The sequence below is a fragment of the Bubalus bubalis genome, chromosome 3 (genome assembly GCF_019923935.1).
Source record: "Bubalus bubalis isolate 160015118507 breed Murrah chromosome 3, NDDB_SH_1, whole genome shotgun sequence".
Taxonomy (NCBI): domain Eukaryota; kingdom Metazoa; phylum Chordata; class Mammalia; order Artiodactyla; family Bovidae; genus Bubalus; species Bubalus bubalis.
Window position 1 is genome coordinate 142,431,027 of NC_059159.1, and position 24,280 is coordinate 142,455,306.

At 44.3% G+C, this 24,280-nt stretch overlaps 1 protein-coding gene across 6 annotated transcripts in view; it reads left to right on the forward strand.

The window, feature by feature from the left end:
• Positions 1–24,280, forward strand: part of DAPK1 (death associated protein kinase 1) — a 211,172-nt gene that overhangs the window by 106,354 nt on the left and 80,538 nt on the right. For all 6 annotated transcript variants that reach the window (XM_025281989.3, XM_025281986.3, XM_006071719.4 and 3 more), the window contains exon 3: positions 5,016–5,237. In XM_025281989.3, coding sequence (XP_025137774.2) covers positions 5,016–5,237 — 222 coding nt within the window. The remainder of the gene's footprint in view (positions 1–5,015; positions 5,238–24,280) is intronic.

The following is a 24,280-nucleotide window of genomic DNA, read 5'->3' on the forward strand; positions in this document are numbered from 1 at the left end:
AATTAGATATATTAATAAATAAGACAAGGAAATCAGATTGGAAATTAGATTGTTGTTGTTTAGTCAGTCATGTCCAAGTCTTTTGAGACCCCATGGACTTGTAGCCCGCCAGGCTCCTCTGTCCATGGGATTTCCCAGGCAAAACTACTGGAGTGGGTTGCCATTCCCTTCTCCAGGGGATCTTCCCAACCCAAGGATTGAACCCGTGTCTCCTACATTGGCAGGTGAATTCCTTACCACTGAGCCAACAAGAAAGCCTCCAAAATTAGATTAGGTTATTTTATTGAAGTTTTGGTCCTTTTAGCCAAAGTTTTTTCTTTTTAATGAAATTTGTGATTATGTTTGAAACACTTTTTTTTTTTTTAGTAGATAACTCTTATATAGCTGGGATGGCTCTTGTCTTTATATGCATCTGACCACTGGTGGTTAATAAACATTACCTTAAATGGAAAGTTTTCATTTGAAAATGAGTGTGGCTGGCTGTACCTAATGTAATAAACTGTCAGTTATTAGATGACAGAGAATGTTATGAAAAAAAACAAAAAACAAAAAATGACACATGGTCAGTGCTCGTCATGGTAGTTAATGTTCTATAAATTCATCACAAACACGGACTTAGTGGATACAGAACCAGTGGTCCTGGAGGAAATACAGAGTTAGGGTCCTGTGAGCGGGTCACATTTTTACCAATAGATCAGCACATAACCTTGTCTGTTGTGTTTCTGTTTAAAGGCACCTTATTATATGTATATAGTCGATGCATTAATGTTGATCTCATGGCCAACAGCACTATATCTCATGCCAAGCGTGGCTTGTCTAACACGTGTTTTCTCTGTAAGGCACACCATAGCCTCCATGCTTAATGAACACTGGACAGCTCTTCAATACCATGCTTGGGGGCCATTTTAAATAGTGAAATCATGAAGAAAAAGCATAAAATGCAAAATGGAACTGAAAACACGGCACTGAACAGACTATGAAAAGGACACTGTTGTCAGTGTGAGAGCTGAAACAAGGAGGCAGAGCGTGCCCTTGACCGAGCTCAGCTGGGAACACACATGTCTGACCACGTCTGGTCATTTGTGGTCAGATCCACAAATGACCACGAAAGTACTATGAGTATTGAGTTTTTTAGATTACAAACAAAATTGTAAGGAGTAAGTGAATTTGCAAATAAAGATCCTGGAGAAAATAAGGATTGCCTGTACTCTGTCTTGTCAAGTTTAAATGTTTCTGTTTTCTAGTAAGGAAGCTATGTTCCCCATCCACTGCCTGTGTGGGTATCAGTCACTGAGGTGTCTCGTGTGTTTGTCACAGGACTGGGGTGGGCTGGAGCGACAGCCAGTCCCCTAGGTGGCAGGTGGCCTGGCTTCTCTGTGTGTTTGCTCTCCTCCTACCCCGGAAGCTGGATCAGGAAGGGAAAGTTGGGAGCAGCAGTTAACCAATAGTCCAATGGGAATTAGGTCTCGCAAAGCAAATCACTGTGCTTGAGACAAGTTTCTTCTCCGAGGAGTCTGTCCTCAGCCTGCTAAGGTGCCACAGAGGGGTGTGAGGTGCCCTGTGGACTCTGGGATGCAGCACTCACTGGAGCAAAGGGATGGGGAGGCAGATTGTTGAAGAATGGGTGATAAATAAGGAAAAGTGTCTTTAAAGAGGTGGCATTGAGATAGATCTAGAAAGTGTTTCCCCAAATTGTTCTACACTCTCCTCTGACATCCTGCAGCCAAAGTTAGCTCAGATGCTAGCATGCTGCCATGGGGGGCACTAGAATCACATCTTCTCCTGTGCGGGGGCCTCTCCCACCTTCAGACTGCTCATGAGAGGACCCTGAAGTGTGACCGAGGGGTCAATGGTTTGGTGAGGGAATGGGTTCTAGATATTAGCTACAAACCTGGGCGACACGGTCATCTTAGATGTGTGCACACACTCTTGGCCTTGAAACACAGGGTGTTCAGAACCACACTTGAATTTAGCCTTAGGGTTGGGAACCTGATGCTCTCACTTCCCATAACTGAAAGCATCGAATGCCAACATGGAATATTTGGCTGTGAAAATCTTTGATTTTAGGCTTGCATTTAAAATACCTTGTGGCTCTCCTGATGACTTTTTTTCCCTTTGGCTCTTTGTTTTTGTTTTTTTAAAGCAATGTGATTCAAGTCACTGAGTTTGCCTTAAGCCTGCCTGACGAGTGGCTGTGACTGCCAGACGCATGCATGGGCCCAGCTCCTAGAATCATGTGTTGCTGTGGGTCAGAGGTCCTTGGCTGGGCTGAGTCCTGGGGCCCCTTGAGAATGCTTAGTGGGGAAGTGGTACTGTATTTTTGAGGACAGAGGTTACAAGCACCACTTCACTGGCTTCTGGAAAGCTAATGTTGTTTTGTATTCAGGCTGTTTTTCCTCTTTTCTTCATAAGCCCCATCTCTGCAGCCCACCCCCCACCCCCTACCAGAGGGAAAGCCCAGTGTTCCACTCCCCAGGGAAATCAGAAAATGATTGTAATAAAGTCATAACATTTCCCATGACTCTTTAAGGTTGTGAGCTTACAGGCAGTAGGAGCTAGTGTTCTGATGTGATTTATTCTTCAGCATCTCTGCGATTCTGCTGACCGGGGAAAGAAAGTATTAATAACCTGTCATGCAAAAAAATTGGCACTGCTATAAAAATACTTCTTCACTATGTGTTTTTATCTTCATGGGCCTCCCACTGCCAAAGTAAATGAGTAATGTTTTAATGTATCCATTCTTTAACATCAAAATATTAGCCTTAACTTGATTTTTCTGTCTTCCTTTTGTTTTCATGTGAGGAGAATAAATCTAGCAAAGAATAACAGTGATAATTCTCCACATAACAGTTCCCCAGAAGGTGCTCAGAAATGTGCCCATCCTGTGATGGCTGGATTGGCCCTTGGCACTCGGGTGCTAGGGAGGAAGTGAGGGTCCCAGCACTGACATAGGAAGCACCTTTCCATTGTGTTTCACTTACTCTAAGGGTATACTACTTGCTTCTCCTCTGCTTACATGGTCACTTTACTATTTTGTGTCAAGCTCTGTTATTGTATTCTTTTATTGCAAAGCGTAGGACACGACTTAGCAACAGCATATGGGTAGAAGGCTCTGCTGTCGAATTTAGGATGCGTTCCTCTGCAAGAAATAAAAAACCCAAACTGGCTTTAGCAGTAAAGGGAATTTAATTGGCTTATGTTGCTGAAAGTCTAAAGGCAGACGACTTCAGGCTAGGGTTGATCCAGCCCCTCCACAGGGTTACCACAGACCTGTTTTCTTTCCTTTGACCGGTTGTGCCTCTGCTTTAGATCAGGAGTGGCCCCAAGATGACTGGCAGCAGCTCTGGGAGGGAGGAGGGTCAAAGTGTCTTAACAAAAATCTTTGTCTTCACATTCTCCAAAAAAAAGAATATAGTGCACAAATTGGATTAGTCTAGGTCACAAGAACCATATCTATGGTTGGGGGTGGACCTTGGCTTCCCAGAACCAAAAACCCTGGAGGTAGATATTTTGGGAAAAGAAGAGGAGAGAGGTGATACTGAAGAAGCATCCAACAAATGTCTAAGTGCATATGACTTATCAGTCCCTGAAGTATGAACAAAACATATAGAGGCAGACTTGGACATTGCAGGTTCAGTTCCAGACCATGTCAATAAAGCAAAGATTGCAATAAAGTGAGTCAAAAATAACTACATAAAAAAGTCGCACACTGTACTGTAGTCTCGTAGGTGTGCAATAGCGGTAAACCTTTAAAAAAAAAAGAAAACAAGATAGATACCTTAATTAGAAAATATTTCATTGCAAAAAATTGCTCACTATCATCTGAGCCTTCAGCAAGTTGTAATCTTTTCTCAGGGATAACATCAAAGATCACTGATCTCAAACTACTGTAACAAATATAATAATCATGAAAAAGTGTGAAATACTGCAAACAGAGACATGTGAGCAAATGCTATTGGAAAAATGGAGCAAATAGGTGTGCTCAATACTAGATTGCTGCTGCTGCTGCTAAGTCGCTTCAGTTGTGTCCGACTCTGTGCGACCCCATAGATGGCAGCCCACCAGGCTCCCCCATCCCTGGGATTCTCTAGATTGCTACAGACCTTCAAATTGTAAAAACTATCTGTGAAGCGCATAAAGTAAAGCCCAATAAAATGAGGTATTACTTGTGTTTTTGTTGTTGTTGATGTGTTTCAATTAATAAGTATTTGTGCTTCCCTAGCGGCTCAGACGGTAAAGCATCAGCCTGCAATGCAGGCTGGGTCAGTCCCTGGGTCAGGAAGATCCCCTGGAGAAGGAAATGGCAACCCACTCCAGTATTCTTGCCTGGAGGATCCCATGGACAGAGGAGCCTGGCAGGCTACAGTCCATAGGGTCACACAGAGTTGGACGTGACTGAAGCGACTTAGTACGTGCTAGAAATACATCATTGAAGGCAGGACCCTGTATATTTCTGCCATTTCCTTGATCCAAACCCCTTGCTTTCCTAGAATACAGGACAAGAACAAGGAAGTGAGGCCCAATGGGAGGGAACTCCTTCCTGTGGCCCCTGAATCTGAAATGGGGGAGAAGGAGGAGAACAGAGAAATGGAGGTGTTATTATCCATTTAATAAAATGTGATTCAAGAAAGGAAATTATATTCTTTGCAGCATTGTTCATAAAGAAAGAGGCTTAAATTAATGGAGCCAAATTATAAGAAGAAATTTCTCTATTGAATTTATTAATTTCCCACAATTTGGACTTCCTTATTTACAATCCTATTGTTCCCCCCACCCACCGCCGTGGGACCACATTCTTGCCCAAACCTGGGTTTTAGTGAACAATAAAGAACATATATCCCCTGGAGGAGGGCATGACGACCCACTCCAGTATTCTTGCCTGTAGAATCCCATGGACAGAGGAGACTGGCGGGCTACAGTCCGTGGGGTTGCAGACAGTGGGACATGACTGAGGGACTAAGCGCAGCACACAAAGAACATGTGAATGACCTGGGACCTCTTCCTTCTCTCTGCAGTGGGCAGTTTGCTGTCGTGAAGAAATGCCGTGAGAAAAGCACCGGTCTACAGTATGCCGCCAAATTCATCAAGAAAAGGAGGACCAAATCCAGCCGACGGGGCGTGAGCCGCGAGGACATCGAGCGGGAGGTCAGCATCCTGAAGGAGATCCAGCACCCCAACGTCATCACCCTGCACGAGGTTTACGAGAACAAGACGGACGTCATCCTGATCCTGGAACTGTGAGTGCTGTGCTGGGGCGGGGGAGGGGCACTGCCGGCTCCCAGCGGCCAGACAGCACAACCACCAGCCTGGACCCTCCTCGGGGACCACTCGGCCTTGCTGAGTTGGAGAACTGGGGTGTGCGGCCTGCCCTGAGGCCCAGCTGCAGTTGTCTGGAGTAGGTCTGCAGTAGCTTCCACCCATGTGGTCGCACTTGGTTTGCCAGTGGGTCCCGGGTCTTGAGTTCTTCCTTGTTTGTCATGAGATCGTCTGTGTTTTAAGTTTCATGCTAAGCTTTAGGCTTAAGAGCATATGCTCTTCTCCTCTCACACTGTTCCTCTGCCTTCCCTCTGTTTTCCTACTTCTGTTTTTCTCTTCTTTTTTTTTTTTTTTAATACTTTTAATTTATTTTTTTGGCTGTGCCACACAGCATGCAGGATCTTAGTTCCCCGACCAGGAACCCATGCCCTCCTGCAGTGGAAGCATGGAGTCTTCACTACTGGACAGCCAGGGAAATCTGTCTCTTATCTTTCTTTCTCTCTTCTCTTTCCCTCTGTCTTATACGCACCTCATTTTTAACTGTTGAAACTGTCGACACCCATTATATGAAAGGGTGAGATTGAAGCAGAATCACTCAGGGGTGACTGCAGGACTTGTTGTTAAAGCGTTCTGCTGATTTTCTCAGGCACACCCTGTCTGTCGGATGTTACTGTGGGAAACTGACTATAGTTCGTTGTTCTATGATGTGTCCCAGTCCCTGGCCCCCTGCCTGAGGGCCCTGCTCCCTGTGATGAATTCAGCAACCAACATGGGCTGGTGGGAGAGGAGAGGAAGTCATCCAAGAACATGCAGCTGGGAGTGTCTCTGGACAGTTTGGGTGGAGGACACACATCATCACCCTGGGGGCTGAGGGAGGGATGGATGGCGCAATCCTGGGTGGTTCTTAGTGATGACAGGCCCCACCTGTTTCCTGGAGCCTCTGAAATTCAGATGTACCCTTTTGCCAGCCCAGCAGCTCCCCCTTATTTGCAGATCTCTCAGGGCTAAGAGGTGATTTTTGAGACCAGAGAAGGTGGAAGTGAGGGGAGGTGTACAGAGGGCTTGGCACCTCACTGTGGGGACCTGTGCTTTGCAGTCAGAAGGGCCTGGGATGCCCACTGCTTCTTGTCTCAACACTGGGCTCTGAGCACGTTCTTTTATGCATCTGAACAGGAACCTTCTTAACTATAAATTGGGATCAATTAATACCTCAGAAGGGTTTTGAGGAGATATGTGAGATGAGAATATAAACATAGCTAGCAAAGTGTCTGGCTCATTTGTTGTCGTTCAGTCGCTCAGTCATGTCCGACTCTTTGCAACCCCATGGACTGCAGCACGCCAGGCCTCCCCATCTTTCACCACTTCTCGGAGTTTGCTCAAACTCATGTCCATTGAGTCAGTGATGCCATCCAACCATTTCGTCCTGTATTGCACCCTTCTCCGGCCCTCAATCTTGCCCAGCATCAGGGTTTTTCCAGTGAGTCAGCTCTTAGCATCAGGTGGCCAAAGTATTGGAGCTTCAGCTTCAGCATCAGTCCTTCCAATGGATATTCAGGGTTGATTTCCTTTAGGACTGACTGGTTTGATCTCCTTGCTGTCTCAAGAGTCTTCTCCATGGATGTGTTTCTGGGAAGTTCTCAGCCTCGGCACTGGTGACATATTGGGCTGCATAATCATTCAGGGGACTGTCCTGTGCATTGTGGGATGTTTATCAACATCTCTGGCTTCTACCCACCAGAGAGCATCCTCTCCTCTAGCTGTCACAATTAAAAAATGCCTCCAGATGTTACCACATGTCCCCTGGGTACAGACTCTTCCCCTCTCCCCCATTGAGAACTACAGCATTAAAGGAAGAGCAGGACTCTAAGAGCACAGAGGATTAGAGGGCTGCTCAGGGTTCAGCAGAAAAAAGAGAGGAATCAGAGTGTAATCTTTGCTGTGACTTTGTATGGTGATGTGAAAACTAGACAGACCCGAGATCAAAATCCAGAGCAAATCCTTTCCTATCTATGTGCTATGCTGTGCTTAGTCACTCAGTTGTGTCCAACTCTTTGCAACCCCATGGACTGTAGCTCCTCCTTCTATAGGGATTCTCCAGGCCAGAATACTGGAGTGGGTTGCCATGCCCTCCTCCAGGGAATCTTCCCAACCCAGGGATTGAACCCAGGTCTCCTGTGTTGCAGACAGATTCTTTACCATCTGAGCCACCGGGTAAGCTCAAGAAAACTGGAGTGGGTAGCCTATCCCTTCTTCAGGAGAACTTCCCAACCCAGGAATTGAACCAAGTTCTCCTGCATTGCATGGAGATTCTTTACCAGCTGAGCAACCCAGGAAACCCTTACCATATATCTCTAAACCTAAATTTTCTCCCTTAAGGCTGTTGTCAGAGATCATAAATGCAAAGTTCCTGGGAAAGAAATTATATAGATCACAACTGTTCTGCCGTTTCAGAGAATTATTAGGTAATGCCTGGTAACTCAGCCTGCCCAGGTGGCTCAGTGGTAAAGACTCTGCTTGCCAATGCAGGAGCCACAGAAGACGTGGGTTTAATCCTTGGGCCAAGAAGATCCCTTGGAGAAGGAAATGGCAACCCACTCCAATATTCTTGCCTGGGAGATCCCATGGACAGAGAAGCCTAGCAGGCTGTAGTCCATGGGGTGGCAAAAGAGTCAGACATGACTGAGCAACTGGGCATGCCTGCATGCCTAGTAAGTCAAGAATGTCATTTGCTCCCTTTGTATATCAGAATGTACAAATGATGGTGAGGTGTTACTGTTACCTGTGTGTGTGTATATTCTGAGTTCAACTTCTGTTGACTGACTCCCAGTTCATAGAAATTTTCCATTAGATGCATTTATCCTCTGCATAAAGTGAATGACATGCAATTTCTTTAGCCACTTGTTTTAAAATTATTATACAGTAAATTTGATGTTGGAGGAGAGTTGTATAGTTCTATTAAAGGTAACATGTGTGTAGATTTGTATAACCACCTCCCAAACCAGGATTCAGAATAGTCCATTTGCCCCCAAAATGCCCTTGTACTCACCCCTTAGAGTCACACCCACCTTCCACTCCATACCCTCTGGTGGTCGCTGAGCCATTCTCTATCACTATAGTTTTGTGTTTTCAAAAATTATTTAAGTAGACCTATATTCAATCTTTTGAGACCAGTTTCTTTCACTCAACATAATGCTTTTGAGATTCAAGTATGAGTCAGTTTCTCATTTTTAATCCTGAATAGTATTCCATTGTATGCTGTTTTTTAATTTGTTCACCCATTAAAGGACATTTGGGTTGTTTCTAGTATGTGGTGATCATGAATAAAGCTACTGTAAATATTCACATACAGATGTGTGTGTGGATGTAAGTTTTCATTTATTTGGGGTAAATACAATGGAGTGGGATTTCTGGGTCACGTAATGAGTACATTTAACTCTATAAGAAATTGCCAAACTTTTTTCTAATGTGGCTGCACCAGTTTACAGCCTTTCCAGAAATGGGTTGGAGTTCTAGTTCCATCAGCCCTTTTTATTGTCAATATCTGTTTCTAATTGTAGCCATTCAGTCAGGTGCATAGTGCCACACAGCTCTACATAGTTCATTGTGCAGTGATCTTGAATATTGCATAGAAGCCTGGAATGTTAGGTCCATGAATCAAGGCAAATTGGAAGCGGTCAAACAGGAGATGGCAAGAGTGAACGTCAACATTTTAGGAATCAGCAAACTAAAATAGACTGGAATGGGTGAATATAACTCAGATTACCATTATAACTACAACTGTGGGCAAGAATCCCTAGAAGAAATGAAGTAGCCATCATAGTCAACAAAAGAGTAAGAAATGCAGTACTTGGATGCAATCTCAAAAATGACAGAATCTTCATTTCCAAAGCAAACCATTCAATATCAAGGTAGTCAAAGTCTATACCCCACCCAGTAATTCTGAAGAAGCTGAAGTTGAAGGGTTACTTTGCCAACAAAGGTCTGGCTAGTCAAGGCTATGGTTTTTCCTGTGGTCATGTATGGATGTGAGAGTTGGACTGTGAAGAAGGCTGAGCGCCGAAGAATTGATGCTTTTGAACTGTGGTGTTGGAGAAGACTCTTGAGAGTCCTTTGGACTGCAAGGAGATCCAACCAATCCATTCTGAAGGAGATCAGCCCTGGGATTTCTTTGGAAGGAATGATGCTAAAGCTGAAACTCCAGTACTTTGGCCACCTCATGTGAAGAGTTGACTCATTGGAAAAGACTCTGATGCTGGGAGGGATTGGGTGCAGGAGGAGAAGGGGATGACAGAGGATGAGATGGCTGGATGGCATCACTGACTCGATGGACATGAGTCTGAGTGAACTCCGGGAGTTGGTGATGGATAGGGAGGCCTGGCATGCTGCGATTCATGGGGTCACAAAGAGTCGGACACGACTGAGCGACTTATCTGATCTGATCTGATCTGATGAAGACCTACAAGGCTTTCTAGAATTAACACCCAAAAAAGATGTCCTTTTCATTATAGGGGACTGGAATGCAAAAGTAGAAACTCAACAAACACCTGGAGTAACAGACAAGTTTGGCCTTGGAGTACAGAATGAAGCAGGGCAAAGGCTAGTAGAGTTTTGCCAAGAGAACACACTGGTCAGAGCAAGCACTTTTCCAACAACACAAGAGAAGACGCTACACATGGACATCACCAGATGGTAAACACTGAAATCAGATTGATATATTCTTTGCAGCCAAAGGTTGAGAAACTCTATACAGTCAGGAAAAACAAGACCGGGACCTGACTGTGGCTCAGATCACGAACTCTTTATTGCCAAATTCAGACTTAAATTGAAGAAAGTAGGGAAAACCACTAGACCATTCAGGTATGACCTAAATCAATACAATGGAAGTGAGAAATAGATTTAAGGGACTAGATCTGATAGACAGATTACCTGATGGACTATGGACAGGGATCAAGACCATCCCCAAGAAATAGAAATGCAAAAAAGCAAAATGGCTGTCTGAGGAGGGCTTACAAATAGCTGTAAAAAGAAGAGAAGTGAAAAGCAAAGGAGAAAAGGAAAGATATACCCATTTGAATGCAGAGTTCCAAAGAATAGCAAGGAAAGATAAGAAAGCCTTCCTCAGTGATCAGTGCAAAGAAATAGAGGAAAACAGTAGAATGGGAAACACTAAGAGATCTCTTCAGGAAAATTAGAGATACCAAGGGAACATTTCATGCAATGATGGGCATAATAAAGGACAGAAGTGGTATGGACCTAACCAAAGCAGAAGAGATTAAGAAGAGGTGTCAAGAATACTCAGAAGAACTATACAGAAGAGATCTTCACCACCCAGATAATCATGATGGTATGATCACTCACCTAGAGCCAGACATCCTGGAATGTGAAGTCAAGTGGACCTTAGAAAGCATCACTATGAACAAAGCTAGTGGAGGTGATGGAATTCCAGTTGAGCTATTCCAAATCCTGAAAGATGATGCCGTGAAAGTGCTGCACTCAATATGCCAGCAAATTTGAAAGAAGCAGCAGTGGCCACAGGTCTGGAAAAGGTCAGTTTTCATTCCAATCCCAAAGAAAGGCAATGCCAAAGAATGCTCAAACTACTGAACAATTGCACTCATCTCACACACTAGTAAAGTAATGCTCAAAATTCTCCAAGCCAGGCTTCAACAATACGTGAACCATGAACTTCCAGATATTCAAGCTGGTTTTAGAAAAGGCAGAGGAATCAGAGATCGAATTGCCAACATCTGCTGGATCATGGAAAAAGCAAGGGAGTTCTATTTCTGCTTTATTGACTATGCCAAATCCTTTGACTGTATGGATCACAACAAACTGTGGAAAATTCTTCAAGAGATGGGAATACCAGACCACCTGACCTGCCTCCTGAGAAATCTGTATTCAGGTCAGGAAGTAACAGTTAGAACTGGACATGAAACAACAGACTGGTTCCAAATAGGAAAAAGAGTATGTCGAGGCTGTATATTGTCACCCTGTTTATTTAACTTATATGCAGAGTACATCATGAGAAATGCTGGGCTGGATGAAACACAAGCTGGGATCAAGATTTCTGGGAGAAATATCAATAACCTCAGATGTGCCAGTGACACCACACTTATGGCGTAAATCGAAGAAGAACTAAAAAGCCTCTTGATGAAAGTGAAAGAGGAGAGTGAAAAAGTTGGCTTAAATTCAACATTCAGAAAACTAAGATCATGGCATCTGGTCCCATCACTTCATGGGAAATAGATGGGGAAACAGTGGAAACAGTGGCAGACTTCATTTTGTGGGGACTCCAAAATCACTGCAGACAGTGATTGCAGCCATGAAATTAAAAGACACTTGCTCCTTGGAAGAAAAGTTGTGACTAACCTAGATAGCATATTAAAAACCAAAGACATTACTTTGCCAACAAAGGTCCGTCTAGTCAAAGCTATAGTTTTTCCAGTAGTTATGTATGGATGTGAGAGTTGGACGGTAAAGAAAGCTGAGCATCAAAGAATTGATGCTTTTGAACAGTGGTGTTGGAGAAGACTCTTGAGAGTCCCTTGAACAGCAAGGAGATCCAACCTGTCCATCCTAAAGGAAATCAGTCCTGAATATTCATTGGAAGGACTGATGCTGAAACTGAAACTCCAATTCTTTGGCCACTTGATGCAAAGACCTGAATCCTTTGAAAAGACCCTGATGCTGGGAAAGATTGATGGCAGGAGGAAAAGGGGACGGCAGAGGATGAGATGATTGAATGGCATCACCAACTCAATGACATGAGTTTGAAAAAACTCCAGGAGTTGGTGATGTACAGGGAAGCATGGCGTGCTGCAGTCCATGGGGTTGCAAAGAATTGAACACGACTGAGCGACTGAAATGAATTGAACTGATCTTGAATAAAAGTTGAGTGAGCTTACAAAGAGCAGCTATTAGGTGGAAGGGGCAGGAGGGGCCTCAGGAGATGGCTTCTTCACCACGGTGTCAGACAAATGTTTGTCTTCCCTGGGTATTTGCTCCTCACAGATTCGAAAATCCCTGTGAGGTGATTGTCTTTGCTTTTTCACCCATTGGGCATGTGGGGAGCCATGATGATTACATGTATGTGTCAACTGACTGAGCCACAGCGTATCCCAGGATTTGGTTAAACATTATTCTGGATTGTGTCTTGAGGGTGTTTCTGGATGAGGTTAACATTTGAATTGTAGACTGAGTAAAGTGGATTGTGCTCCCCATTGAGGGTGGGCCTCATCTAATCAGTTGAGGATTTGCATGGAGCAAAAAGGCTGACTTTACTCTGAATAATAGGGAGTCCTCTTACCTTACAGCCCTTTAGCAGATACATTGCTTTTTCCTGCCTTTACACTGAAACTAACACATTGACTCTCCTGGGTCACCAGCTACGTCCAGCCAACTCACCTTGCAGGTCTCGGGACTCGTCAGCTCGTGATGGCATGAGCCAGTTCCTTACAATACATCTCTTCCTCCCTTTACATATGTGCATCCTATTGGTTCTGTGTTTCTGGAGAACCCTGACTAATACAGTGATACCAAGGACTAAGGAGAGAAAGTGCACTCTTGTTTTCACACTACAAGTCTGTCCCATTTTGTCCCAAAATAAATACCTAAATATAGGTATTTATTTTGCCATAAAGAAATGTTGTAACTTTTAGTACACTATTCAAAATATTAGGTCTTTCTGAGAGAGTCATCTTTGCCTTTGAGAAAATCATGCTTGTTGTAAATTCTAACAGTTTTGAAGAACATTTAGTCATCAGTGACATATTCCATCTTCTCTTTCCTTTCTTGAGGGTGTAGGGATGCAGTGGTAGTTAAGGAGAGAATAAAATGTAAGAATTTGTCAGAAAGTAGCCCTGCAACTCATAGTGTTGTCTTGTCTGTATCCTCTGGTTCAATTATCTTTGAGTGTATAATTATTATTTTTAATATATATTTAAATATATATTTTAAATATATTTTAAATATTTATAAAATATATAAAATAATATATTAAAATTTTAAGAAATATATTATACATATTTAATATATTTTTTTAAAATATATATTTGGGATGAACTCCATGGCAAGTAGAGCTTCCTTCAGGCTTCACAATGAAGTGTGTTCCCTTGTTGAAACTTCTGTTATTGAAGCCTGCCTCCACGTGGATGTGTGAGTTCCCACCACCACTCTCTGGACTTGTCCTTACCACTAAGACAGAGACCCCAAACTCCCACTCCCCTCAGTATTTCATGAGCTGCTCCCAGGGATCTGGGCAAAATGCAAAAATGGTACCTTCTGTGTCCTTTGTACAGAAACTACTTGGTGTTAAAGGCAAATTTGTTCAAATTCCACTCCAGGATTTGGCTTAAAATTTCTGTAAGTATTTTTGAAGAGTGACTTTTTCTCCACATGCTTCTCTGGAAACAAGGCTGATATGCTGTTGCAACTCAGCAGAGCACATACTTGAATGAGGCAAATCTGATGTCTCAAAAATCTCAACTTCATGTCCTCCACATCCCTTTGTTCCTTAATGAAAATCTCGTGTTGCCATATTGTAGCTCATTCATGCATTGTCACGTGGGCAAGTCACTACAAGACTTTGACCTTCGGTGTTTGTGTCATTTTATAACTTGCTCCATTACCTGGTGGAAAGTGAAGCCAAACAAAGTCAGTGCTAATCAGAGACACTGGCTTCTAGAATTCTGCTCTACACTTGCTGCTCAGAAACAGCTACATATTTCAGGCAGCAGATAATTTAGTTTCCCTCTGCCCAGACGTGTGTGCATGCATGCTAAGTTGCTTCAGTTGTGTCCCACTCCTTGTGACCCTGTAGCCCACCAGGCTCCTCTGTCCATGAGATTCTCCAGGCAGGAATACTGGAGTGGATTGCCATGCCCTCCTCCAGGGGATCTTTCCAACCCAGGGACTGACCCGGCATGTCTATGTCGCCTGCATTGGCCGGCGGGTTCTTTACCACTAGTGCCACCTGGGAAGCCCCTGCCCAGACATTAATCAAATCCAAATGCCCTTAGGGGGCTGGACAGGTGACGTAAATGAGTGGGATTGTTCTGCTCGGAGTCTCAGTGTTGGGGATGTATGAGGGAATGGTAAGGACTGTGGCTGGTTGAAACTCTCAGCCACTCAATAGTGGGTTGTTGCCATGTGGGTTATTGGATCCAGTGTTGCCAGATCTTGCAGTTTTTTCCAAGGAAAGTCTGGTCTCTAGGCTTTTAATTTTGGCAGTTAATTCATAATACTTACAAGCAGATGGAATAAAACTTTCCTGGAAGGTCACATGTGGCCTTCATAGAACTTCAGATTCTTACATCTTTTGTGTAAGGAATAAGTATTAGCATTAGGTGATGAATACAGTCAGAGATAGCCCCAAGGCTAGCAACTCTGTTGGAAGGGCAAGTTACACACTTAGCATTACAAAATGATTTTTTTTTAATGTACACTATGGTCTATCAGCTATTTGTAAGCCCTCCCCAGACAGCCATTTTGCTTTCTTGCATTTCTTTTCTATGGGAATGGTCTTGATCCCTGTCTCCTGTACAATGTCACAAACCTCATTCCATAGTTCATCAGGCACTCTATCAGATCTAGGCCCTTAAATCTATTTCTCACTTCCACTGTGTAATCATAAGGGATTTGATTTAGATCATACCTGAATGGTCTAGTGGTTTTTCCTACTTTCTTCAATTTAAGTCTGAATTTGGCAATAAGGAGTTCATGGTCTGAGCCACAGTCAGCTCCCGGTCTTCTTTTTGCTGACTGTATAGAGCTTCTCCATCTTTGGCTGCAAAGAATATAATCAATCTGATTTCGGTGTTGACCATCTGGTGATGTCCATGTATAGAGTCTTCTCTTGTGTTGTTGGAAGAGGGTGTTTGTTATGACCAGTGCATTTTTTTGGCAAAACTCTATTAGTCTTTGCCTTGCTTCATTCCGTATTCCAAGGCCAAATTTGCCTGTTACTCCAGGTGTTTCTTGACTTCCTACTTTTGCATTCCAGTTCCCTATAATGAAAAGGACATCTTTTTTGGGTGTTAGTTCTAAAAGGTCTTGTATGAAAGACTAGGGATCTCTTCAAGAAAATCAGAGATACCAAAGGAACATTTCATGCAAAGATGAGCTTGATAAAGGACAGAAATGGTATGGACCTAACAGAAGCAGAAGATATTAAGAAGAGATGGCAAGAATACACAGAAGAACTGTACGAAAGAGATCTTCATGACCCAGATAATCACGATGGTGTGATAATTCACACAGAGCCAGACATCCTGGAATGTGAAGTCAAGTGGGCCTTAGAAAGCATCACTACAAACAAAGCTAGTGGAGGTGATGGAATTCCAGTTGAGCTATTCCAAATCCTGAAAGATGATGCTGTGAAAATGCTGCACTCAATATGCCAGCAAATTTGAAAAACTCAGCAGAGGCCACAGGACTGGAAAAGGTCAGTTTTCATTCCAATCCCAAAGAAAGGCAATGCCAAAGAATGCTCAAACTACCGCACAATTGCACTCATCTCACACACTAGTAAAGTAATGCTCAAAATTCTCCAAGCCAGGCTTCAGCAATATGTGAACCGTGAACTTCCAGATGTTCAAGCTGGTTTTAGAAAAGGCAGAGGAACCAGAGGTCAATTGCCAACATCCGCTGGATCATAGAAAAAGCAAGAGAGTTCCAGAAAAACATCTATTTCTGCTTTATTGACTATGCCAAAGCCTTTGACTGTGTGGATCACAATAAACTGTGGAAAATTCTTCAAGAGATGGGAATACCAGACCACCTGATCTGCCTCTTGAGAAATTTGTATGCAGGTCAGGAAGCAACAGTTAGAACTGGACATGGAACAACAGACTGGTTCCAAATAGGAAAAACAGTATGTCAAGGCTGTATATTGTCACCCTGTTTATTTAACTTATATGCAGAGTACATCATGAGAAACGCTGGACTGGAAGAAACACAAGCTGGAATCAAGATTGCTGGGAGAAATATCAATTACCTCAGATATGCAGATGACACCACCCTTATGGCAGAAAGAAGAGGAACTCAAAAGCCTCTTGATGAAAGTGAAAGTGGAGAGTGAAAAAGTTGGCTTAAATTCAACATTCAGAAAACTAAGATCATGGCATCTGGTCCCATCACTTCATGGGAAATAGATGGGGAAACAGTGGAAACAGTGGCAGACTTTATTTTTCTGGGCTCCAAAATCACTGCAGATGGTGACTGCAGCCATGAAACTAAAAGACGCTTACTTCTTGGAAGGAAAGTTATGACCAACCTAGATAGTATATTCAAAAGCAGAGACATTACTTTGCCAACAAAGGTTCGTCTAGTCAAGGCTATGGTTTTTCCTGTGGTCACATATGGATGTGAGAGTTGGACTGTGAAGAAGGCTGAGCGCCGAAGAATTGATGCTTTTGAACTGTGGTGTTGGAGAAGACTCTTGAGAGTCCTTTGGACTGCAAGGCGATCCAACCAGTCCATTCTGAAGGAGATCAGCCCTGGGATTTCTTTGGAAGGAATGATGCTAAAGCTGAAACTCCAGTACTTTGGCCACCTCATGCAAAGAGCTGCTCATTGGAAAAGACTCTGATGCTGGGAGGGATTGGGGGCAGGAGAAGAAGGGGACGACAGAGGATGAGATGGCTGACTTGATGGACGTGAGTCGCAGTGAACTTCGGGAGTTGGTGATGGACAGGGAGGCCTGGCGTGCTGCGATTCATGGGGTTGCAAAGAGCCGGATATGACTGAGCGACTGATCTGATCTGATCTGATCTGATGGTTTATTAGTGGGTCTCAAACTCTAGCATGCCTCAGAATTTCCTGAAGGCTTGTTAAAATATACATTATTGTAAAATATACCATCTTGGCTGCATTTCCAAGATTTGAGTCAGTATGTCTACGGTAATGTCCAGGAATTTACGTTGCAAACAAATTCCCAGGTGATGCCCATGCTGCTGGTCTTAGAGTTCATCTTTTGAAAAACTTGTATTTTTATATGTTATTGTGTGTGTGCTTGGTCACTCAGTCATGTCTCACCTTTTCACACCAGACTTCTCTGTCCATGGAATTTCCCAGGCAAGGAGCAGGGTGCCATTTCCTCCTCCAAGGGATCTCCCCAACCCAGGGATTGAACCCACCTCTCTTGCATCTCCTGCATTGGCAGGTGGTTTCTTCACCACTGTGCTACCTGGGAATCCCTAGGGTTCATCTTTGGAGAAGCTGTTGTAGGTTGAATTGTGTCCCCTGCCCCCAGATGATATGTTGAAGTCCTAATCCCTTTTACCACAAAATGTCCCCTTATTTGGGACTAGGGTCCTTGCAGGTGTCATTAGTTAGGATGAGGTCATCCTGGAGTAGAGCAGGCTCCTTATCCCATGTGACTGGCATCCTTATAAGAGGAAGACCATGTGGAGATGGAGGGTTGGAGTGATGGAGCAGTAGCATCCACACACTACTAGGGGAGAGGCCTGGAACAAATTCCCCTCTGAAACTCTCAGAAGGAACCAAGACCACGACCCACACCTTGCTTTCTGACATCTGGCCTCCAGAATTGTGAGACAATCAGTCTCTATTTTTTAAGCCACCCACTGTATGGAGCTTTGTTGTTGCTGCTGCTGCTAAGTCACTTCCGTCGTGTCCGACTCTGTGCGACCCCATAGACGGCAGCCCACCAGGCTCCCGCATCCCTGGGATTCTCCAGGCAAGAACACTGGAGTGGGTTGCCATCTCCTTCTCCAATGCGTGAAAGTGAAAAGTCAAAGTGAAGTCGCTCAGTCGTGTCTGACCCTCAGTGACCCCATGGACTGGAGCCTACCAGGCTCCTCCATTCATGGGATTTTCCAGGCAAGAGTACTGGAGTGGGGTGCCATTGCCTTCTCCAACAGAAGCACTAGTTGAACAGAAAACTTCTAGGCTCCTATTTGGACTCGGAGCCCGCTCACATGTTAATCTAAAACTCTGTAAGCCAGTTAATAACAAAATTAAATACCTAATTGTGGTAGTTCCATTGGGCAACCGAAAAACAATGGGATGTATGAATCTTCCTCCCAACTGGAGGCCTGAGCTGAGGAGGACTGGAGTGGGGTAGGTGATTCTAGGTCTACCTACAGCAGGAGAGGACCTCACCCATCACAGCCTGCTTCAGGAGGGACACCTGAACTTTGGGTGACCTATCTGATAGGTCACCCTGTTAAGATTTTTTAAAGTAAAAATCTTGGAATTGCCATGTCATATTGTCACAGTGGACTATTCCAAAGAAATCAAACCAATTTGGGATCTCCAACCTTAAATTTTCTCCTTTTTGTTCTGATTGGAATTTAAAGCTGGTCTTTATATTGGAGGAGGGCTTCCCTGATATCTCAGTTGGTAAAGAATCTGCCTGCAATGCAGGACACCCCAGTTCAAATCCTGGGTCAGGAAGATCCGCTGGAAAAGGGATAGGCTACTCCTCCAGTATTCTTGGGCTTCCCTTGTGGCTCAGCTGGTAAAGAATCCATCTGCAATGCCAGAGACCTGGATTCGATCCCTGGGTTGGGACGATCTCCTGGAGAAGGGAAAGGCTACCCACTCCAGTATTCTGGTGTGGAGAATTCCATGGACTATGTAATCCATGGGGTCACAAAGAGCTGGACACGACTGAGCAACTTTCACTTCACTTTATATCCGAGTAACCTTTTTCTCTCTCTTTCTCTCTGATTTTCTCTTTTTCACAGGAAACTCCATTTAATTAGTGCAGTATGCAGTGGTTTTAGCCAAGTATGAGACATGAAATTAATGCACTCTTTTTTTGCATTTAATAAAGTAAATTTTATTAGTTTTTCAATCCAGTAGAAAACACATAACGTAAAATTGACCATCTTAACCACTTTTAAGTATACACTTCACTAGTGTTATGTATTCACCTGTGCAACAAATCTGCAGAACTTTTCCATCTCGCAGAATAGAAACTCTAAACCTATGAAACAACAATCGTCTTTTCTTAGCTCTTTTTTTTTTTTTCCACTTTGTATAAGTTAATAATTTCTGGAATTCAGTTTGTTCATTGCAAACAACTGCTGAGTTGTATTCAAACGTTTGTGCAATATTAGATCACTTTATGCGGGATCATTGTTAAGCTGGCTCAGTCTCTTGTAGCCAGATTGAGATACACACCAATAAGAATATAAATATGATTTTTCCATGTGTGTCAGCACAGTGGATGCATGTGGATTGGGTTCATGCTGCCCTGTCAGCAAATCCAGAATTGCAGGAGCCTTTCAAGAAGCAAATGCAGTGATTTAAGTGATGCTTTCAAGCTGCTGCCTAAGTGGCAAAGTTGTACTAAGTTGAAAGCATTTGTAGGGACATAAGTGATACTGGTAAATGGGGTGTGTCTGATGCCAGGGGCCTTCCAGCCCCCCATCCCTACTCTCTGCTGCTCTCCTGGTTCTCCCAAGACCTAAAAGCACACTCAAATTTCTTAATTGCTTTCCTTTCTTTCTCTCTCTCTTTTTTTTTTTTTTCCTGCAGCTACATTTGTTCTCTCTTCTCTGAGCTCCAGCCAGCTCTTTTGACTTTTTGAACTCTTGTTTTTATTCACAAAGGTAATTTCAAGAACTGTTCTGGGTTACACTTTTGGCATCTGGCTCCTCAGATATCTACTATTAGGCAAGAACAGAGAACTGAAATGCATTTGGCAACAGTCGCAACCTTTCACAACAGAATTAAATGGTGTAGAATAGGTTATTTTCCACTCAGGCAGTCTCTTGAGAAATAAAACTCTGTATGTATGATTTCCCCCATGCTCTTACTTCTTACCAGTTCACTTGAAAGTGTTTCCTTAGTGTTTATTAAATGGGCATTTTTACTCACTTAAATGGATTAATTGATTTCCAGATGGCCTTAAAAGAAGTGGGACAATGAAAGTCATAAAAGCAGACCACATATAGTATCTGTGAACTCATAGATGTGTAGTTTTTATCATATATTCATAATTTTAGTATCTGGTTCAATATACTCTGTGCTGTATACCTAAATTATAGGTAGTGAGTATTTGAAGTCTTTGCTTGTCTCCAAGAAAGGTGTATACTTTTAGTTAAAGTAAACTGGGATAACACTGCTGCCTGCCAGCCTCAGAGGCTTCCAGAGCTCCAGGGATGGGCTATTCTTAATCCCTCCTAAGGGACCACAGATTCTACTTGATGATGATCTGCTGCTGCTGCTGCTAAGTCGCTTCAGTCGTGTCCTACTCTATTCGACCCCATAGACGGCAGCCTACCAGGCTCCCCTGTCCCTGGGATTCTCCAAGCAAGAACACTGGAGTAGGTTGCCATTTCCTTCTCCAATGCATGAAAGTGAAAAGTGAAAGTGAAGTCGCTCAGTCGTGTCTGACTCCTAGCGACCCCATGGACTGAAGCCTACCAGGCTCCTCCGTCCATGGGATTTGCCAGGCAAGAGTACTGGAGTGGGGTGCCATTGCCTTCTAGGGTACTGCAAATCCCTGGGAATCATTCACACTTCCTCTTGGAAGCTCACAAAGGTAATTTATGTCACAGATCTTATTATTCTTCCTGTGTTGGTTAACCCCTCTTCTAACCATCAACCTGAAGAGGATGTAATAGAAAGTTACTCTGTGGAACTGTGGCTTTAACTGACCCCCACCCCCTACCCACCCACCCCCACCCCCCAACCCAGGCATTCTGGTTTCCCCTTGCTCTGTTCCCTCTCCTTGCTGCTCTGGCTTCTTCTGTCCATGGTGGGGCCATCCCGGACATAATCACAGCCTCCCTGCAATGCTCAGCTGCGTGCCTACCCCTAGAACCCAGGTCCCTCCTGGGTTGAGGGCTGCCAGTTTGTGGTCCAAGCTCCGCCCAAACCTTCAGCCTGCTTTCCTCCACGCTGGTCATACAGCCCTCCATGTCCAGGCACACTGAGCCCAGAATTCTGAGGCAATGGTTGGGGGTCTGCTTTGGGGACAGGAAGCTGGGGACAGGATTGAACCCACGTCACCTGCATCGGCAGGTGGATTCTTTACCACCGAGCCAGCAGGGAAGCCCTGTTCACTTGTTTTGAGGCACATCCAATAGACGTGGATCTTTACAGACTTTCATGAGAGACTGGATAGAGGACGAGAGAGGCTTCCTTGGAGAAGAAAGGGATGCGCACTTCATTGGAGTCTTCATTGGGTCAATTAGCCACGGGGGGGACCCTGCTTTATGTTTTCTCATTCAGTCCTTGGACACAAGCCCAGCAGGGTGGTGTTGTCACCAGCCTCCAGATCTGGAAAGCTATGCATGTCAGTCCACATTGAGCGGTTGGGAATTCTAATTCTCAGATAGCTTCTTGGGGAGAGAAGTGTTTCGTGTGAGTCCTGAAGTTCTGCTGAGCCCCTGTAGGACTTAGCCAACAAGGCCTATCACCCATCTTTTCTAAGCAGTCATCTTTGGGGGTTGAGGGAGGGTGACTGAAATGGAAGACCACTATGGAGCGGGGAGGACATTCCAGGCCTGCCCCCCACCCTCTTCCTTTCCAGGGCTGCAGTCAACTTGGACGTGACCCTGAGGGCAGCGTTGCTCACATTCTAGTGGCTTCTGAGCTGCACTTGGCTGCTTTCAGTTTCAAAGCAGTGACGTAGCAGCTTTTGAAAGCCAATCTGGACTTCGAAGACCTTTCGGTTTCTCTCTTTGGTGCTGTTTCTCCAGCAGTCATGTTATTCCTGCTCCTCATCTCTTAGCATTTCCATGGTGCTGGGAGAGAGCAGAAAACGCTCTCGTGTTCCCATGGGAATGATGGAGTTCAGGACGCTGTGAGGGCTCTCATGTGCACATTTGCCCCCCTCAATGTTTCTTTGAGCACAGGACCATGTCCTGCTTTGGCTTCCACAGCCCCTAAGACTATTCTTGACCTGATAAATGTGTGCAGACAGGGCCAGAAGAATGCTGTGTGATGGGAGAGTCACGTGTGGCTCAAGAGCCAGCTCACCGTATTTTTCTTTGTGAGATGCTGATCGGCTTGCTTGGGCTTCAGGAAATGTACTCTTGACTAAGGCTCTTAGAGGGTAAGGAATAACACCTTTAACATTAGGATCTGAGTCAGTCTGGATCCTACCAGGAAGCAGATGGCACACACAAACAGGGAAATTTGAAGAGCATTTAATAGCGGCTGTTAGTAAAAGTGTATCCAAGGGTTAAGGAAAATAAATGATAAGGAAGCACCCTAGGACTAATGATAGCATGGCGCTCTCGCCACCCTTAGGTCGGGGAGTGAGGAGGGGTTAGGAGAGGGAGTGGTTTGGGCACACTGGAAAGGATAACTTCCTGGAGAGAAAGCCCACCTGACCTGAGCTGAGCACTCAGCAGAGGGACTCAGCCCTCCCTTGGCACTCTGGCAGGGGAAGTGGAGTCGCCTCACTCTCCCTCTCTCCTGGTGCTGCTTGTTGCCAAACCAAACTAGAAGCCAATTGACAAGGGAACCTTTTCATTCTGTCTTAGTGAGCAGCCTCCTTATACCCAAACGTGGACGGACAAGAATATAACACAGGTCTGGAGAGGTAATCTTGGTCTGGGTTTAGAAGGATTTTTTTTTCTTGGTTCTCTAATCTTTTGACACTAAATAGTTACAGTTCAAACTTCCTGGCACCACCACCCCTCCATGAAATTTGTTCAGGCCTGGATGGTTTGTCCCTGGATGGTTAGGACCCAGTTGATCTCACGCCCTTCTTTCTCAATGGCTGTGTGCCCATCACAGATTCTTAAAAAGGAAGTGCTTTTTTTGAAGCATAACTCCCTTTTGTTTTCCCTGTTTTTTACTTTGTTGAAAACTCTATTGGAGTGAGGAGGTGGAGACATGGAAGGCAAGGCTCAAAGTCCTGGCTCTTTGACAGGCAGTAGTTCTCTGTTGCCAGGGCAACCTGCCCAGCAGGAGAGCTGTATTCACCTTACCTCTTTTACCCCTTGAGTGCCACATCTTTCTCTGAAGGAACAGGAGTTGTCTTGATGCGCCTCGACACACAGGTATCTAACAGATGCACTGGGAAGGATTTCCATGGAGATGGGAAGCACTTTTTATCTGTCCCCTTCTTATTTCATGACTTGCATTCCCTTTTCAGATCTCTTTAGTCTACTTTCCATTTCTCTACTTGCCACTGAAAGGACTCCTGCAGAAGCTTCGTAATTCACAAAATTCCTTAATATGTATGCTACTACATATTACTCAATGTATTTGAGCATATTACGCATGCTACTCAACCATCAGCTACCAATATATTGATGTCCCTACAGCTTTATCTTTCAGTCTCTCTGCAGCTCCATGATTGCTTCTCCAGCTACCTATCCAGCATCTCCGTCCACATGGATCTTTCCAGGTACCTCAAACCTAGCATGTCCTCTCTGAACTCATAATCTCGCCTTCCCCAATCTACTCCTGCCCTCTCCTTCCCTGGCTCAGTTCATGGTATCACCATCTTCCTGGTTGCCCAGCCTGGAGGGCTTAGCACCACCCTTGCTACTTCCTTCTCCCCTCACTCCCCACTGTGCTACTCAGTCAATCTTTCATTAAGTCCTGTGGATTCTGGGGTTGGTTTTTTTTTTTTTTGGATTCTGGTTTTGAAAGAGCTCTGAGTCCCTCTCTTTATACCATGCTCATACTTTCCCCTGACCCAGGGCCTCATTAACTCTCCCCTGAGTTGTTAGAACAGCCTCTAGTTTCCCTCCCATCCAACTCACCCCCAAATTTATTATAAAACATCTACATCTCTTACTTAAAAATCTTTGATTAATAAGCATATGAAAAGATGCTCAACATCATTCATCATTAGGTATCTCTACAAATCAAAACCACAGTGAGACCATTTTATATCCAGTAGGATAACTGTGGAGCTTCCCTGGTGGCTCAGACAGTAACGAATCTGCCTGCAGTGTAGGAGACCTGGATTTGATCCCTAGATCAGAAAGATCCCCTGGAGAAGGAACTGGCAACTCACTTCAGTATTCTTGCTGGGAGAATCCTACAGACAAAGGAGCGTGGAGCGCTATAGTCCATGGGGTTGCAA